The sequence below is a fragment of the Plectropomus leopardus genome, chromosome 5 (genome assembly GCF_008729295.1).
Source record: "Plectropomus leopardus isolate mb chromosome 5, YSFRI_Pleo_2.0, whole genome shotgun sequence".
NCBI lineage: Eukaryota > Metazoa > Chordata > Actinopteri > Perciformes > Serranidae > Plectropomus > Plectropomus leopardus.
The window spans coordinates 4,694,562-4,713,914 of NC_056467.1; the positions used below are offsets into that span (position 1 = coordinate 4,694,562).

The following is a 19,353-nucleotide window of genomic DNA, read 5'->3' on the forward strand; positions in this document are numbered from 1 at the left end:
ACATTTTATATTACTGCAGGAAATACAGGATTAAGTAAAACAGGAAATTAAGTGTTTGATGGTCATTATTTCCTATAGGGGAGAACCCACAAATGCATTTCATATGTGCCCCCCCCCCCCCCCCCAAATGCTTAAAAACCCAGGCCCTTAATGAATAATATAATACCCTAAAACCCAAACTTTTATCCCTGGTTTTCAAATACATGTCAGCTACTTTCCTGATTTTATGAATGGTGACACTGGAGCATTAATACTCACTGTTACATGCTCAAAGAAGAGAGTTATTTTTAAAAGATGTGCACACAGTGTTGCTCGATTAATTAAATATTAAATAGTAATTCAAATGTAAACTAACAACATATATTTTGACACAGAGATATAAATAAAATCACATTTTCTTCCAATTGTTTTAATGCAATATTTAAGTTAAACAGCCAGAAATTCATTCTCAAAAACTCCCCCTTTCTCTCCAGGTTTTATCCATTTATATGGATAATAATATATATATTATATATATATATATATATATATATATATATATCTGGCAGTAACTGCAGGCCGGTTGCTGGGCTGTACCAAAGTCCCAGCGTCATAGTAATTAACCCTTGAGACAAAGTTAATGATTAAAACAGTCACGGTGTCCCCGCCTCCTCCCTCCTCCTGCTTCACATTTTCACAGTGTATCTTTTAGAGTCCATACTTAGTTAGGTGAAATTAGCCAGATAATACAGAGGAGCCTTGTTGAGGGCCGATACATTTCCATTTAGGCTGGCAGTGTGCGCACACACACACACAGACATACACACAACCATGTGCATACACACACACGCATACACACGCACATTCCTCTCTGCAATGCAAACAGTCAAAGGGATAACTTTATTTGGTGAAAGGGGATCCTGGAAAGGGCTAATTGAATAAGCCCGGGATCTTTGAAAAACCCCTACCATGGTGAGCGCAGTCATCATGTCATAATTAGGTTTTATTGAGGCGCATTCCTTCAATCTGCCTCCATTCCCCCGGGCTCATTGTATCCAGGGCCCAGGCCAATGGCCGGGGGACAAAAGGGAACCGTGAGCAGACAATACATGAAAGAGCCATAAAGATTTAGCTGGCTTTGTCACAGAAACGGAGTAGGACTTTGTTTGTGTAAATAATGCGAGTGAATGAAGAACTTGGGCTTCTCTGCCACTCGGGGTGAATGATGGCGTGCTGCAAATGTAATATGTGGGCACAGACTGGATCGGTGCCAGGGCAGAGGAGAGGAAAGGGAGGACTGAGGGAAGAGGAGTGATAGGACGAAGCGGGGGGGGGCAGAGGTGGAGGCAGAGAATGGGTTGAGAGCACAGACGGTGCAGTGTGTTGAGTGTATGATAATGGTGTTTGCAGTGACTGACTTTTCTATTAACTTTTGAACATCAGCTGTTTGCAGTTATCTGAGTGTATTTCTGTACCCAGACTGTGAAGTCTTTACTGATAAAACCTTTCCAAAATAAAGAATATTTGCCAGTAACCTTTTGTGCTTCCCTAGTTGCCCATTATTGTGTTTATAGTGGCATTTAAAGCAGCGCTCTGATGTGCACAACTGTAGTCAGCAAAGATAGCAATAATAAAAGAAGACACAGAATAAACTACTCAGAATATTTTAAACAGAATATTTCATTTTAAAGGTCCCATATTATGCTATGATTTTCAGGTTCATACTTTTGGGTTTCTACTAGAGCATGTTTATATACTTTAATGGTCAGAAACTCTTTTTTTTTAATCATGCCTGCTGTCTGAATATACCTGTAATCAAATACAAAATACAAAGCGACCCATTTAAAATATTTATGTTCAAGTTTTAAGCTACTTTTATATAGTAGCCAATAGTTGTTACATCACAAATTCATGGAAATATTGCCAGCTGGATTAAAGGCACAGTGTCTGCATATGGATTCTGCGCATTCTTCTGTGTATTGAGCGTTTTGATATATTTGCAGTATTTATATCGCACCTACACCAGCTTTTATAGTAAATAAGACATGGAAATCTACATTTTCACAATATGGGACCTTTAATGTAAGGTGAAAAGCTGAATTTATTAGTCAATGAATTGATTGGTCGGCTGACAGAAAAAAAGTGGGGAGTGTTTGGTGATGGATTAATTGTTTAAGTAATTATTTTTAGTAAAAATGACCCAAATTGTTTGCTTTTATCTTCTCTAATGTGAAAATTTGGCGCTTTAATCTGTAATGTCTTTGAGTTTTGGACTAGTGATCGGACAAAACAACAACAGTTTTTTCACATTTCCCCCCACTATTTTCTAACATTTTATAGACCAAATAATCAACCGAAAAATAAAAAAAATAAACATCAGGAAAACTGATATTGAAAATTGACGGCAGTTGTCACCCTAATAAGTTCCAAATTACTGTCTCATCAGATCTGACAAAGACCAATAAGCTCTGGATGGATCTTATTATAGCTATTGGCTATTACTGGCCTGAGCCAAGTGTCTGTTGAAGAGGGCTCTGTCTGTCTGTTGAAAGAATGAATGTGTCACTCAGTTGAGTCCCTGGGCACGAGGGCAAAGAGGGGCACGAGGGCCAAGTGGCGAGCACCAAATCACTCTCCTCTACCCCGGGGCTCTGTCCGTCCCTCTCTCCTCATCCTGCGCTCCTCCCTCTCTCATGAGTTTTTTTCTAATAAGCCCATGCATGATGACTATTCAAGCATGAAAACATAGTTATCTGCAAATGAATGGCTGCTCTATGCTTCATTAAAGCCTCTTTTTCCTTTCACACTCTTATTGTGACCCTCTGATATCAATTCAAAGGGCAATTAATGAATGCACACCAACTTTGAAGTCAGGGTGATTTCTGAGAGGGAGGGGGCTTGTGCGTGTGTATGTGCATGTGTGTGTGTAGGGGGGGAAGGGGTATTTGGGGTATTCCCCCCTTCAAGACCCGCTATAGCGCCTCAGCCTTCACCCGTGATGGACTAGCCACATTGAGCTGCGAGTGAGCGAGCCCCAAAGACGGTTTGAAGGGAGTGAAAGAGTGAAAAGGCCCAGCGAAGGTCAAGTAGAATGGCTCGCCTTAGAATAAGGCCCCTCTTTATCTGCTGCAAGTATGCACTATAGGCACAACAGCTGGGGGGGAAAGGGGGAGAGAGGTTGTTTTTTAATGTGCATGAGTGTGTTTGTGTGTGTTTCTGAGAAAGTGAGGAAGAATGTTGAGTGTGTGCGTTTTCCTCTCATGCATCTGTCCGTGTGTTTGCAAGCACAGTTGTTTTGAACGTGTGTATGTGCATGAGTGTGTATCAGGGTTAGGGTCTAGTGTCAAAGTTTGCAGAGGCCAGCCAGAGGCCAGCCAGTGCAGCATCGATGCTACTGAAGGGGGACAGGCAGCTGTCAATCACCTGACTGATGAAGCCTGACTTTCATTCAGAGCTTTGTTAACTAATTAGCGCTGATGCTTTTGTGTTGCGTCGAGACGGAGGCTTAAAATGTGTGTTTAAGCTGTAGTCGTGCCATGCAGGAATATCTTTTGTAATGCGCTCGCTCGAAAACACCAAGCAGACGAAGAATTGTTGCATTTGATGAAATAGATTTGTGTTTAGTCGTCCAGATCTTTGAGCTTTACAGCTCAGCCTACAAAGTGCAGTGTGCAATGAAAATGACATGAATGACTGTACGGCTCTGTAGTGCTTCATTACAGTTATTTTCGTGTTTAAATAGGGATTCTCAGCCAAACCAGGAGTTCCTTAGTAATATTTACCATGTGAAAGTTGAGGTAAGAAGTAGGATCTACCCTCACCCATGTAGCATGAATGCAGCATTATACACCACTGCTTTTCTGAATGTCTCACTTGATTTTTGCTCTAAAATCTCCCAAAGTAAATAGCATGATATCACTTTTTTACTTTGTTTAAGTGTTATCACAATATTAAGGGGAAAGCAGTGGCGCTCTGTCATAGGGGTGGCCGAATAGGGCCTCTGAAAATCTTGGCACATCACCTGTTGGTTTGTGGACTCTCGTTTCGAAGCCCTGACTTTGGCATTTTGGCTGTCTTGGTGTTTTTGGTGCCAGAAGTGACCGTACTTGAATGAGTGGGTGAAGGAAGATGAGGGGTGAATCTGATCGAAAAGCTGTGAACACAATGAGCAGAATTTAAAAAGGATGAGTTATATAAAAATCAGTCATCAGTCAGTTATGAAGGGGGGGGGGGGCTTTTTTTCACCAGGCTGTAAACACGTTTATGTGTGCTGTAAAGTTGGAGATTTTATCATGGGGGTCTACAAGGACTGACTAGCTTCTGGAGCCAGCCTAGAGGGGCCGTTCAAAGAATTGCAGTGTTTTGACGCTTCTGCCTTGGCATCGTTTTTCAGCCCCTGAGGTTGCTGCTTGTTGTAGCTCCTGAAAATTCACTTGAATTCATATGGAAGATTAATAGCTGCTGTAGTCAGTAGCAGCCAGGCAGCAAGAAATACCAGAGATTAAACTGTTAAACGTCCCCCCTGTCAACTAAAAAAATAAGAATGACAGTTGACCTGCTAACAACTCACCTTTTAGGATTTCAACAAGTGCCCCACTGACTGGAGTTGTGAGTTAAAAGCCAGTGAAGAACTGCAGGGTCACAGGGCCAAAGAGGGTCACTCTCCCCCAGCGCTACACAGGAAACAGGGTTAGAAACACATTCAGCTACAAATGACAGGTAACCATTTCCTGATACCCCCCCATACACACACATCCTCAACAACTCCCATAATTCTTTGTTGACAGCTTCAGACTGCCCTTTGTCGGGTCATTTTTTTGGTTGCATAACAAGGTTGTGACTGATGACAGTTTGCTCACATCATCTTTTTGTGTGTAACACACACGCACACACACACACACACACACACACACACACACACACACACACACACACACACACACACACACACACAGCTCTGGCACACTCTCCTTTACAGGGCAGCTGTGAAGGTCGAAACTCCTCCTTAGCAAGTCAAGTGAGTTCGCCCTCGAACCCCCCTTCCTCCCACACGCATACACACACACAAAAAAAATCCACACACACCATCTTTTTTCTTAACCCAGCAGAAAGAGTCACAGATGGGTCCATAAGCTGTCAGTAAAGCCATTATCCGGCCCAGCATCTGCCTGTCTTGACTTCTATATACTGTTTAATGCAGTCGGTCAGTCACTTAGTCCCCCGGCTCCTGAATAGGAGCAGCATGGTCGGCCCGCCCAAATAAATGCTGCGTTTGTCTCCTCTGCCTTTTGTTTTGTTTTTGGGTTTTTTTCGGGTAGGTGGAGAGAAGGGGGCCGACGTGTCAGAGGCTCAATTTACCCTCACTATTAACCAAACCCCCAGAAGAGTTACTGGGATGTCCAATGAGGGGTGTAAATAGTCCACATATGGTCAGTCAATTCCCCCAAGTCCCCAAAATCCAACTTTGACACATCCCCTTTCACTCCCTCTCTATCTGTCTCTCACGCACACATGCGTGTGTGCTCGGAGCATACTGTCTCATGTCGGAGCGGACATATTTAAGCCTTTGTGTCCCCATTCGACCCCCCCCCCCCCCCTCGTAAGAAAACAGCAATGCGAAAGTCTTTCCAACAGTCTGTTTCAGCTAAACCCTCCATTCTCCTCCTTCCTCTCCTCCTTGTTTTTCTCTTCCCTGGGATGGCGTTGCACGATGGGATCCATTTTGGGCTTTCTTGGCTCCGGAGAGGTTGTTTTGGCTCGCAGTCCCATGCACTGTGTGCCTCTCAGGGCTTCAGTTTTGTTAAATTAAACAGTTTTCTTTTCTCCTCTAACCCCCTCCACCCACCTCCCCTTCCAACTGCTCCCCTCTTATTTTGCGGCTTAATGCTCCTCGGCTCCCGGGCGGTTTTATACCGAGGCTGCTGCTTTTCCAGGCCGTCTCCTGCTCAGATAATTTTACCCTTTTAAGGCTCATATTTTCTCATATTTCGATGAACTGACAAGAGTGTGCAACCCCCCGCTCCTTTCGACTGAGGTGGAGCAAAAGTATACAGAGAGAAGTTAAGTGTTTACAGGGGCTATAAATATAGCATTTTAAGATATTGCATATGTATACAGGCAGGCAGCGATATGACGGTTAGAGTGGATAATTTGATTGGCCGAGGCTATTTGACGGTGCCAAATCGATGCGATCAGATCTTAGGGATAGCGAGGCGATGACGGCAAACGGGGCACTCTGAAACCACAGGTTTACAAGGTTGGAAAAGATCCTGGGGAGCAGAGGGAAAGGTTTCAGCCTCTTCACTCTTCTCCTCTTTGTTCAGAGGTAACATATATCCTGATGCTGATTTGGCATTATATTTCATCATTGCATAGATGATTTTGGAACGTATGTGTGTGTGCTGACCACGCTTAAAGGCATTTTGAGCAGGGGGCGCGCTGTTAATGGACGCTAAAGTGGAGACGCCTCAGGGCTGACAAGCTCGATTAACGTAGCCTGAAAATGCATGTAGAATCAGGGGAAGCCCAGCGCTGTCGACATGTGCACACGGTCATGTGCTTGGAGTGCTGTGTGTGTGTGTGTGTGTGCGTGTGTGTGTGTGTGTGTGTGTTTATGAGCTCCTGAGCCAAGCTGTGGGGAGCAGTGAGCTTCAGGGGTGTTTGGGAGGCTGTCCTCTGTCTTGGCACAAGTTTGCCACCAAAACACCCTCTGCACCCCATGTATCACCCCATGAATCTCCATCACCTGCCACTTTAATTTGCATTACATTATATTTTAGAATTTGAGGCATGTGGGTGATGCTTAAGCAGACATGTGTGCAGCAGTGCAACAAACTTCTATTAGGCTTTTCTTTTCACAGCAATCCAACCTCTGAAGTGTCCTTAACAGCCACACTTACAAAAAAAAAAAGTTATTGTGAATTTATCGTGAAACTGCAAAAAATATTATATTTAAAATTAGGGCTGGAATCATTGGAGGCTCCACAATACAATAATATTGCAATACTTAAGTGACAATATAATATTATTGCAATTTTGAATGTGTTTAATATGCTGAGTATTGTGATAAATCATATATTTATGATTTATTACTTTTTTCAACTGCAAATTATGTCCCCACTGAAAACATTTGCCAACACCTGTTTCAGCTAATAAGATGTGAAGATTTCTGTCTTTTAATCTTAATTCAGTAATTTTTATTACCAAAAGCTTAGTTTGTATTTTTAATAGTAATAATTTATATTAGAAAAATTGAATATTTGGCATCCTTGCATTGATACAATATTGCCACACAAAAATATCACGACACTGTATTTTTCCCCACTCCTACTAAAATTGTGTAATTCTCTTATTGGTGAGGATGTCAGAAAAATGGTTATCCATCACCCAAACAAACTACATTTATTACCTAAAAGCTACAGTGAAAGTTACTTTTAATAGAGAGCTGCAATATAACATGTTGCAGTCTCATAGGAGCCATAGGAGACCATCTGTAGCATGTTTTGGGATTTGAAATTTAAAAAAAAATTAATAGTCAAGATCATAAAAGTAAATTTCTCTGCATTCATTTTATTCCAATCAGGAGACTCTGGGAAGACTTGCTTTACCTTGTTAATATGGTCTTTAAACCTATTTTTAAATGTAAAATAATGGAATTTAAAACATGCAATTAAATATGTGATTAATCATGATTAACTATTGAAATTCAGCAATGATCCAGCAACAATTCAGCCATAATTATTGTTATTATATTGTTTGTTAGCTAAGTTGTTAATTTGTTTTAATTTCTGAGTAGCTCTTGGTCTTGTCCATAATAAATCCAAGATAATATAAAGTAATAAAGCTTGCATAGGGTGCTAAATATGCTAGGTTCTGGCACTGCTTCAAATAGCTATATATATAAATATATATATATATATATATATATATATATATATATATATATATATATTTAAAAGCAGCAGTCAGTTTAAATTTATTTTCACTCAAATTTGAATGTTTTCATGAGAAAGGGAAGGTTGTGTTCACTTTATAATAAAAGTGTCTTATGTGTCATGAGTGTATTGTGAGTCCACAATACAATTTAAAGAGACAATCATGGTTAACCCGTTTTAAAATCTGTTTTCATAGTTTTTTTTTAATCATAAACATTTGTTACATCTTATTTTGACCTTTTAACCATTCACAGTAAACTCAGAAACGTACATATTTTACCAGAAAAGGCACAAACACCTGAAAAAAATTCCAAAAGAAAAAAGATGGAGAGGGTTTTCATTTCTTAGAGAGAGAAGATGGAGGAAATATTTGAGAGGGACGCACTTCCTTTTTACCTCACCTAGAGTCCATGCATTGAACAGGGCCAACACACCCTGGATGCACTACGCTTCCACCAACAAGAACAACAACAAAAACCAACACAGATGCCCAGACAGACTATCCCCACGGGGACATTTACATCGGCAACAACAGCCCCTGTTACCCGTCTCTGCTGCCCTCCTCGCCCCCTCAGGTGCTCTTACAGTTCCCTCTGGAGGAAGGGGTGTGTTTTTTAGGCGGGGGAAAGGGGTAGAATGCCCCCGGCTGTGCACCCACCCCCCCCAAGCCCTCTGCGGAGCCTCTTTATGCCCCCCCACCCCAGCTCGCCCGTGGGGCAGGTGACACCCCCCCACTGTGAAGGGCCGAGGGAGCCATGACGGATTCCACAGATGGAGCGTGGAAATCGCCGGCAAAGACCTCGGCTCTTTGGAGCAACAAAGAGCCCGAGAGTCACAGAGAGAAATATGGGTGGAAAAGAGAGAGATGGGGAGAGGGGAGACAAAGCGAGGGTGAGAAGGAGGGAGAATTATAGAGAGAGGGAAGAGGGAGGAGAAGGTGGTGCTTGTTTAAGGAGGGTGGCGTGCCAAAGTGCAAAAAGTTTGCAGGGCCAATTAGGAGTTTGCTGTTGTTTGAGGTGAATAATGTGCAAGTGTGAGATTTTCTTTTTTCATACATGCCGGTAGATATTTTTTATCACCTAGTGTTCCACCTGGTAGCATCACAATGTTCAGGGCATTTGCTTCATTATGTTTTTCACTGACACACCTTCCATCGTTATCGTTTCGTCCTATCGTCTTATCTGGCTGTATCTCAACATCTACTGACGAAGTGATCCCACAAAGCGAAGTGAAACAAATGAGCCTGCTCAAGTCGTCTGCACAGGATCTGATTCAGGATTGTATCCCGACTAGACTCCCGAGACTTGAGAGGTGCCACTCTGTCGCTTCTTTTGAAAAGTTCTCGAAACCCCGGTAGCAGTCATAACCGATAGGTAATTCCAAAGTGATTAAGGATTTTCCCGGCCGCCTCAGCTTTCCCAGGACCCAAATCCCTGTGAAATGCTGAGGAACGTGCATGCTGCTAAAGTTGGGGGGGGGGGGGGCTTTCCTAGCGGCCCTCCTCCATGCAGAAACTGGAGGGGGAGGCTACAAAAAAAGGCCTCATCTTGTGTTTTTTTATCCATCCTGTCAAAAAGTCCACATCCCAAATTACTTCCCCACGATCAAAAAGCACAAGTCCTGTAGTCGCAAAAATGTTTGTGTCCTTTTTTTGTTTAGTTTAAAGTGACGTGTTTTTTGTTGATAAAGTTCCAAAAACAGCTGATGAATCTTAATTCACAGTGGCCATTTTAAAGTGTCTCCTCCTTTCTCTGCTGACAAGAGTTGTAGCACATCGTTCCTGTTAAAATGCTAAACTCACACACAGGTTAACAAAGAGCGAGCAATCTGCGAGTGCAAAATTGCAAGATATTCAGCAAGAGGCTTAAAGCAATGTCTCCATTTCTCTCGCTCCCCCTTTGAAAATATTTTACTTATTGCCTCCCTCATGCTTGAATGTTTCTTTACCAATTTGCTCCTAATGCATGTTAAGTTGACTCCCACTGCTATTGGTGTTGCACGGAGAAAATCGCCGAAGGGGGAGAGAGGATCAGTTTCACATGAGGGGCCCTGAGATATTTGGATTCTCTTGTATTTTATTGTTGCTTCTGAGGGGGAACTAATACAGTGTTGCACACAAAACTTCCCCTGCGCTGAGGGGGAATTCATTAAGTGTTACACAAAAAGTGCTTTGGCCTTGGTGAACTTCGAAGAGAGCCAATGGGGTGTTTGAAGTAGTGAGTTAAAAACCGAGTTGGCGGCTTATAGAGCGGAGTCCACAATAGTAGTAATACTGATCTGAGGCAGAGATGAAAAGTGGAAACACAAAAGCTGTCAGGACGCTTCATATCGCTGCCGCTCAGTCAGGCCGAAGATCACTCTGACAAGTCAAAAATACAACTTATGTATTTTTCAAATTTTGAATATTTATTCCACCAATTGATTTAAAAAAATTTTTTTAAAAATAAAAGGTTTTTTTTAAGCAAAATTGACAGCTATTTTTAGCTACTGCTTCTCCAATGTGAGAATTTGAAATAATTGGAAATAAATAACTTTGGGGGTTTGAACTGTTGGTTAGAAATCAGAAGTAATTTTAGGATGGCATCTTTGATTTTTTTTATGGAAATTTCATATTATTTTCTGATATTTTAATGAAAATGAAATAGTAATGAAAGTAGCTGATAATTGAAGTCCTAGAATGTAATTTTAGGGGGATATATTTTCTCAGAAAATTAGTATTATATTTATTACTATGTTTTCATTCATTCATAATCTTGTGAAAATAAGAATCATTGCGTTACCCTGAGTTCTTTATATCTAAATACAGAGTGAATCCTCTTCCTTGTTTCTGCAGTAGCCCAGAACAAAAAAAAAGATATTTTGACTTTATGTATAGGAATAATTTCCTTCCTTTTTTAAGCGCTGCATTTTTCTGACAAAATGTTTTTATGCCCTGTTTAGAATCTGGACTTGAGGCTGATGATATCTGATTGGCACCTACTTAGCTCCTACAGAAGTTGCCCCCTCTGAACTGTAACTTCATACTTGCGATGAGACAGGGAAAGGAAAATAAAGAGAAATTTAAAAAAGAAAAAAAACGGATTCATATCTATTCTTGCTTAGCTTGATTTTAGATAAGCAGACAAGCATTCAGCTGACTGAACAGTTAGTTATTCATCGCAGCAACTGCTCCTGGCTGTCAGTGCTACTGTCTACACACACACACACACACACACACACACACACACACACACACACACACACAAATGTGCGCTCAAAGAATGGCCCCTGGATCCAAATTAGCCTTTTGTGTGGCTTTTAGTCCACCAGTCCCCCTGTGGTGCCCTGGGAATCTTGTCCAGTGGGATTATTCCATAGGCTCAGAATATTCCTCCTGAATAGAGGTCTGTTTGGCCACAGGACCACGAGGAAGAGCGATACCTTATGGTGTGTGTGTGTGTATGTGTGTGGAAGTGTGAATAAAAAAGAAAATAACCACCTTCTATAACTGAAAGTGAGCAAGTGACAACAGAGGGTACATCAGTTGATTTATTGTGATGCTGCTGAATGTCACAACCACGTTCTTATCAGAAAAATACACTTAAAGCACTACAAGTTGTTGGTCTATGAGATCAGTGTGTTGCTTTGTGTGATTTTGCTGAAGCTGTTAAGTTAAGTATGTGTATTTGGGATAATCAGGAAGCAACGTCAACTTTTGCCTGATTTAACATCTGATATTGGGAGAAAATGTCATTCTGACTGTTTTCTTATTTTTCCTTTTCCTGTGTTTCAACAGCAAGTCACTCAGATGAGGGTTCGGATGTGGAGTCAGAACCTGATCTGCCGCTTAAGAGGAAGCAGCGGCGCAGTCGGACCACCTTCACAGCAGAGCAGCTGGAAGAGCTGGAGAGGGCCTTCGAGAGGACCCACTACCCCGACATTTACACCAGGGAGGAGCTCGCCCAGAGGGCCAAGCTCACAGAGGCCAGGGTCCAGGTACACGAGGGCACATATATACACTGTACCATTCATATCTACAAAATGTGTTATCTTTAAGGAGCCAACGGGTGTAAAAAAACTGATTTTACCTTGTGAAAAACAGGAATTCAAATAATGGATTTTCAAATGGGTTTCAGAAATGCTTCACAGAGAACCATGAAATCTTTAAACAGGAGTTAAAACATGAAAAAATGTTTACAAGATGCTCACATCTTCACTTCTGTCTGACCTAACACACCAACATGCACTTAATGACCTGTCCTAACTACGAGCATCCCTCACACACACGCACACGCACACGCACACGCGCACACACATACACACGTACCTCTCATCCTCACTCCCAGGGGCCCAATCTGGACTTTCCTATTTCTGATCTGGAATCCAGTAAATTCTCCTCCACAGGCTCCATATGGGAAGCGTAAGCAGGCCCAGCATGAGCCTTGTCCATATGGGCACGGCATGTCACTCACACACTCAGTGCAACCAGCGTTAACACTCCTCTAACCCACACACACACACACAACTTTTATCTCACATTTTCTCTCACTGTCCTTTTAACCTGTTACTAACGTTTTTAGTGCGATATATTTAAATGTGAGTACGTGTTCATCATTCAAACAAATTAAAGTTTTTTAATTGTAGTTGCTCTCAATGGCTTTCATTCATTTTATTGCGATTTTTCTTTTTACCTCTTAAAATGCCAGCTAATACAAGAGACGGACTGCAGCATTGTAGTCTGAGAAACACACAACACACACACACACTGATCAAACATCGTCCTTCTAGGTTTGGTTCAGCAACAGGCGGGCGAGGTGGAGGAAGCAAGCAGGAGCCAGTCAACTGATGGCATTTAATCACCTCATCCCAGGGGGTTTCCCACCTTCAGCCATGTCCAGCATCCCCCCCTACCAGCTCTCTGACAGCACCTACCCCCCCTCATCTATAGCACAAGGTAGGACATGAGACCCACTCATATAACTAATGCATTGGTTGAGAAATATATAACTGTAGCAAATAATTTTTCAGTTCAAAGTGTTCACTCCATGAACATAGGATTCAGTGGTGATGCAAATAATAAAGTAATTTTCCTTTTGATCTATTTTTTAAAAAAGGGTATCAAGCCAAAACATATTCAAAATAACTTTCTACAGAGAGACATGTAATGTAATAAAAAAAACTCAACAAAACTGTCTGTTGGCTTTTATTTTGAAGCTCTTCTCAGTCTCAGTTAACTGTATTAAAACAGTATGTCATGGAGTGCATTTTTGTGCAGTTTCTTTTTGAATTCAGTAATTCTATATCCCTCAAATGGCATTTTGAGTGAAGCATTTTTTTTCATACATAACCCTTATTTGCTGAAATTGTTAATTTTTTCAATTATTTGGTGGATTACAATAAGCTATAGAACTGCATGAGTAAGATTTAATGAAATAATTTTGTAAAATAAAAAATATTAAAAAACTTATGAACATATACGCTACATATATTTTGAAACAACGTGTTCAAACTCAAGTCTGCATTGAATCCAGCGTTTTATTTCTGAGTTAGTTCAATTTCAGCACAGTAACAATGCTGCGGGATGTTTTGGTTTTAATTTCACTGTCACTGATCCCAGTGTTTAAACTGTCTCTGTGATGTCTTTGCTCGTGTCAGAGCCGCCCAGCACGGTGCATCGGCCCCAGCCTCTCCCTCCTTCCTCGGGCCACCAAGCCAATGGTGGTGGAGGCCAGGTAGAAGGAGGCTCTGCCTACTGCCTCGCCTCCGGACGCCACTCCTTCTCAGGCTACTCGGATAGCTTTGTGAGTGCTGGAGGACCGGCTAATCCCATGAACCCCGCCATAGGAAACGGACTCTCTCCTCAGGTGAGACGATGGCTTAAAATATGTGTATTTGAGCTAAAATCAGATATTAAACTGAGGTGAATACAGCTCAGTCAGCAAAGCAATGGACTGCGCTCCAAAAAATGATCTCATATTTATAGATGAAGATAATGTGGAACAGTTTCAGCTTTTTAGAGGAAATCTGTTAAGACAATGTGATTTCATTCCATGAAAATAATAATATTCTTAAAAGTTTTAAACACGAGTATTTCAGTTGAAAACTGATATTTGATTAATTTGAAGAAAAACACAAAGGCAATCCAAGTCAAGAGATTTAAGCTGGTGTTTTTTTTCCCCCCAGTGTATTAATTTGACAGGAATAAGACTTGTGTGTTTGACACTGTACACGCCTCGAGAGACTAAGATAGTTTTACTTGCACGGATAATACCCAGAACACGCCACAGCAGAGCTGGGCAGATTTAGAGTTGAACATGATTTCAAAGAGTTGAACGCGGTGGAGGTATGCATGATTTAACCCGTCAGACACACAGCTTCACACAATACGTCAAGAGCTTTAAAAAAATCAAACACTCTTCTCAAGTAATATTTCACCCAGGTGGGCAACACATAAGTGCACACGCACGCCGCTCACTGATTCACTCCAAATGCACGCTCCTCGGCAGTTCTGCAGGATGGGTCACTCCCTGTTGGAGCAGAAAAGTGAGATGACTCTAGGAGGACAGAGGACAATTGAGCGTGTGACAAATTAGAAGTGAAAAGACAATTACAGCCAATTATACAGGCATGAAGTCCCAAGGTCCCTGCACCTAGACAGAGGGTACAGCAGAGGAGACAGAGGAGTTAGAGACCCTAACAGGCAGAAAATGAGATTTCAGCCTGACGCAGTCTGACTCCTCAGAGAACAGGCCGCAGCGCTGTGAACACAGACACACACTCACATGAACACACATTCACAGGTCCACATAATTACAGGTACACACACATACACACACACACACAGTGTAGATAATTGATCAACTCCATGACATTTTGAGGATCAGTTAAGGATTTTGCAACATCTTTTACACAAATATTACACGACATGGTTGAGCAGCATGGCTGAGTCAACTTTTCAACATTCTGTTTAGATCGGAAGATTGCTGCATTTTTAAAAATAATTTCCAATATAGAAGCAAAACATTGAACAAGGAGCAAGTTAAACTTAAAATTAAGTTCACACTACTTTTTTTTTTTAACCCTTTAAACTCTATAGAATAGAAATCTTCCACCAGTGCCTATACTGGTACTTTGCTTATTGTGTTTTTCATTTTGTAGAGTATCTTTAAATGCTTCAAATTTCTAAAATGTGTACAACCTAAAATAAAATGTTATGTAAGCCAATAAACCACATCAACTGATTAAAGTATTGAAATTGTGTCACTAAAAAAATAAATACAAAAATCTGACGTTTTTCATCAGAATTTGCAAAATTTTAAAAAATCTACGTACTGATCCAAAAGATTTGTAAATTTAGAAACAAAAAGAAAAAAAATTTAACACCCCATCAGTTATTTGAATTATGTACATCATTTAATTTTTGATGTATGCTCATTTTTATGAGCAGGGTGCAAAGACGTTTTGATAGATTTGTCATTCATTCCACGGGCACCACAGTGGGTTTTTGCTAGATTTGCACGACACTTAACATAGCGTAATGACGTCATCATGAGCATACAACATGATAACACAGAAGACAGACGCTTTAATTTTCTGTTGCAGAAATAATTAATGCTGTGGCTATTATGATTCTTATTTTACATCTATTTAAACATTATCATGCAAACAATGATCTTCTGTAGCCTGTCTTAAGATGTCTGTTTTTAAAGGGTTAATTTCTGGCCATTTTATTTTATGTCTTTAGGGTAACAGATGTGTGGATTTTCAGGGAGAATGCAGTGGACATGTCCCCCTCAATGTTTAAAACATGTGCATTTGTCCCTCCCCCAGTGAAAACATGCTGCTGATTATTTGTATTTTGACAAAATTAAAGACATTTCCACTTTAAACTGCTACAAAAAAGGCACACTGGTGCATAAAAAAACAGAATGCAGAGAATTTATTTTTTGATGCTCAAAATTTCCTGGCGGAAGACCCCCAACCCTGCGTTGTATATGCCCCAGCAATGTTGAAACAAAACCTGCACCCTTGAGTGTGTGTTGTCAGAGCGTCCCTTCCTCTGAAAAATGCTATTTTCAAAGTCTGTCCTCATGCTTTTACTTTTACACATACAGGCTTTCAAACATACAGAGATGCACTGCTGCATGAATAAAACATGCACTAACTATACTTTACAAACAGTGTTGTGCATTGAGGCAGCAAGAGACAGCATCCTCATGCTCATGTATGTGTGCACAAACACCGACTCCCCGCTATGCTCTAGCCTCAAGGGAAGCCTCCTGTGATTGCATTCTTAAAATGTTTGCCTGAACATTCCTCCTCGTGAACGCAAAGGTTCTCATTTATTTGTATATATTTCGTACAGCGGCGGAGGAATGTCCCATCTCAGATGTTCCCCCCGCCCCCATCCCGACATTCTTCCTCGCTAACTCCTGGACGCACTGATTCAGGCCGCTGGCAACGGCGTAGTTCCAATATGAAACACCCTGGATGGGCTGGCCAGCAGGCATCTCATGAGGCAGGGAGAGGCGCAGGAGAGAGGGATGATGGGGTTTGGATAAAGAGATAAGAGCAAACAGACAGCAGCACACGAAAGTCACCAAAGTGAAATATCAGTTCAAAGAGCGTGTATCTCTGCCCCCTGTGGCTTATCGAAGCCAAAGCGTATCTTTACACGCTGCTTAAACCAAGCCCTCCAAACGCAGGTTAATTTTTTAGGAAACTGTTAGCGGGCATGAGAGGAAACACAACTCCCCTCTCCAAATCAACATGGACTCCTCCATTCACCTCCCCTACTTGGGAAATGATTTAAGCAGGACCATGTGTGTGTGTGGATGTAGAATAATATGTCACTTAGAGGGCCAAGAGGAGCCAAAGAGCAGCGTACCTGCTTCTTATTAGGACAACTGGAGGAGCCTGGAGGCCTCTGCTCTGTCGAGGAGGAGGTGGGATACGATACATTTAGAGGTAGCAGATTCAGTTAGACTTACTTTCATAAGTGATAAAGCCGGTCTCAATTTCTTATTAACGGTTTACTGAGCGCTTTGATGATGGACAGGTAAAGTCAGCGAGCGTTGAAGAGGGGGGGTCGGTGGTATCAAGTCTGTTTTGAAACCAGTTGAAACACTTTGCCCCACGGCTCTTTTCCGTCCTTTGCTGGCCACGGAATATTCCCCCAAATTTGATTATCTGGTCGCTAATAAAGACCAGGTCACGGATTTCTCAAACTGCAGATCTATTCCGAGGCAGAGCAGAGCCGGGCTCACACAGACCCTTCTTTTGTGTTATCGTTGTCGGCATATCTTCCTCTGAGATAAGTTGTTATCTTGTGAAATGGGTTTTTGGAGCAGTGTCAAAAAGGAATTTAAGAATAAGTGGAGGCGCGGATCAGAGACAAATTGCTTAATTCTTCCTCTCTGGTGCTATCTCTGTCTGGGACGGGCTTGCTGGGAGCCTTTTGATGTCCGCGACAGGGGGATTTCCTTTGTGTGTCTGGGTGTGTGTGTTTGTTTTGGTGTCTGTGTTAATATATGTTACACACACTCCTGTGCTTGCATACGTTAAAGAGATATTTAATATGTTATAAAAGCTTGTCAGAAACCAGAGGTGGGACTGAATAATTGTTTTGCAAGTCACAACTCTCAAGTCTTTGCACTCAAATTCCAAGTCAAGACTGGAAAGTGTCAAGTCACGTTGCAGGTCAAGACTGACAAATCCAGAGTCAAGTCCCAAATCAAGACAAGTCCTGGGTCAAGTCTCAAATCCTAACCTTGGAATTTCGAGTCCTAAAAAAGTAATAATGCACTTGTTACCAAATGTTATGCTGTTTTAACAACCATAATTGATAAATGAACTCTAAAAAAACTCATGAATGCTTTTAGAAAGCAGTAATTTCTTAAAATACGTGCGACTAAACTTGATTTTAAAAAAGTTGTGCTGACACTGCACTTTCATTGCATATAGCATGATTAACCAGTACCACAATCGTATACATTTTATATGTTCTGTCCTATCTTGTTGTATAATGTAAATGCAAATGTTGTAAAATAGTAAATGGAGTACGTGGATGTCATACACGATATCGCCAACCTTAATACACTCTGTAAGCTTTTGGTTTAGGGAAGTGTATGAAGTATTTTTCAGTCCAAAGGCTCAAGTCTAAGTAAAGTCAAGAGGAATCATTGGTGTTAAAGTCCAAGCCAAGTATTTCTTGATTTTTATTTTGTGAAGTCATCAAATTTGACTTGAATTAAAGTCATGTGATTTGAGTCCACACCCGACTGCCAGAAGCTAAAGACAACAGAAAACATGTCTTTCACATAGGATGCTCCTATTGTTGAAAACAAAGTCACTTTTTTGGGGTAAGGACTGGGGTTGGGGCCAGCGGTGAAAATGAGCCTGTTTTTCATAATTCCATCGATTAAATCTACATGAGCAAACAAATGTACAGCAAAATGCAAAAAAAAAAGCTTATCCAGCTTCTTTCAGCATAACTGCAAGTGCTACTAACATTACAGTCCCTCACAGTGCTCTGACAGTACACCAAACACACCCCACAGCCAATTAAATTTTCTCTCTCCTACATTCCTTCTGATCAGGTGATGGGTCTGCTGAACCCGGGCGGTGTGCCTCATCAGCCCCAAAGCGACTACGCCATCTCCCCTCTGACGGGCGGCCTGGAGCCTCCTGCTGGCATGGCTGCCAGCTGCAGCCAGCGCATGGATCACATCAAGGGCCTGGAGGGTCTCACCAGTGTTCCCTCCATGTCGGCTCTGCCCTCCCTGCCCAGCTCCCAGTCCTACTGCCCGCCTTCCTACAGCTCACCGGGCTACACCGTCGACCATGTGGCGTCCTACCAGTACGGCCAGTACGGACAAAGTAAGGTCAATAGACTTCCCTTTTATATTCTCACATTTACAGCTGCGCCTACACCTGCACAAGCAAAGAAAACGTTTATACCATATGTACAGAAAGTAGTCTTTGCTTACACATTTACTCATAGAAAAGGCCTATGGAGAGCTTTACAGAGCTGTTAATGAAATAAAAAAACAGAAAACACCAGCAGCAACATATGTAAAAGCAATAAAATCTCAGGAAGAATCAGACAAATATGAAATATACATTATGTAGCAGATTTAGCTTCCACGTTTTTCCAAGTTTCAGCCATGCAGTACAGATAAAACAGAGCTTTTACTTACATCTGGTGCAATAAATGTTATTGTGCACTGTTTGTATTAACCCTTCAATGAGCAGGCACATGTAAATATTTTTGAAAGTGAGTTAATTGCTATTTTCTAATGTATTTAGGCTAAGATAACAGGATTTCATGATTTATTTATTTATTTATTTTCAAAATACAAATTGTATTTCCTGAGATACATTGCCCATTTAGGGGATAAATATCCTCTTTATTCAAAAGATTATATAGCAACTTCTAAAACATTTTATTAACAATTAATTT

General features: G+C 41.3%; 1 protein-coding gene across 3 annotated transcripts in view; it reads left to right on the top strand.

Moving 5' to 3' along the window:
- pax3b (paired box 3b) overlaps positions 1 to 19,353 on the top strand; it is a 32,007-nt gene that overhangs the window by 6,001 nt on the left and 6,653 nt on the right. For 2 of the 3 annotated variants that reach the window (XM_042486873.1, XM_042486875.1), the window contains exons 5-8: positions 11,689 to 11,888; positions 12,681 to 12,846; positions 13,548 to 13,756; positions 18,491 to 18,770. In XM_042486873.1, the coding sequence (XP_042342807.1) occupies positions 11,689 to 11,888; positions 12,681 to 12,846; positions 13,548 to 13,756; positions 18,491 to 18,770 (855 nt within the window). Of the gene's footprint in view, positions 1 to 11,688; positions 11,889 to 12,680; positions 12,847 to 13,547; positions 13,757 to 18,490; positions 18,776 to 19,353 lie in introns of all 3 variants that reach the window. The other variant, XM_042486874.1, reaches the window with a different exon arrangement.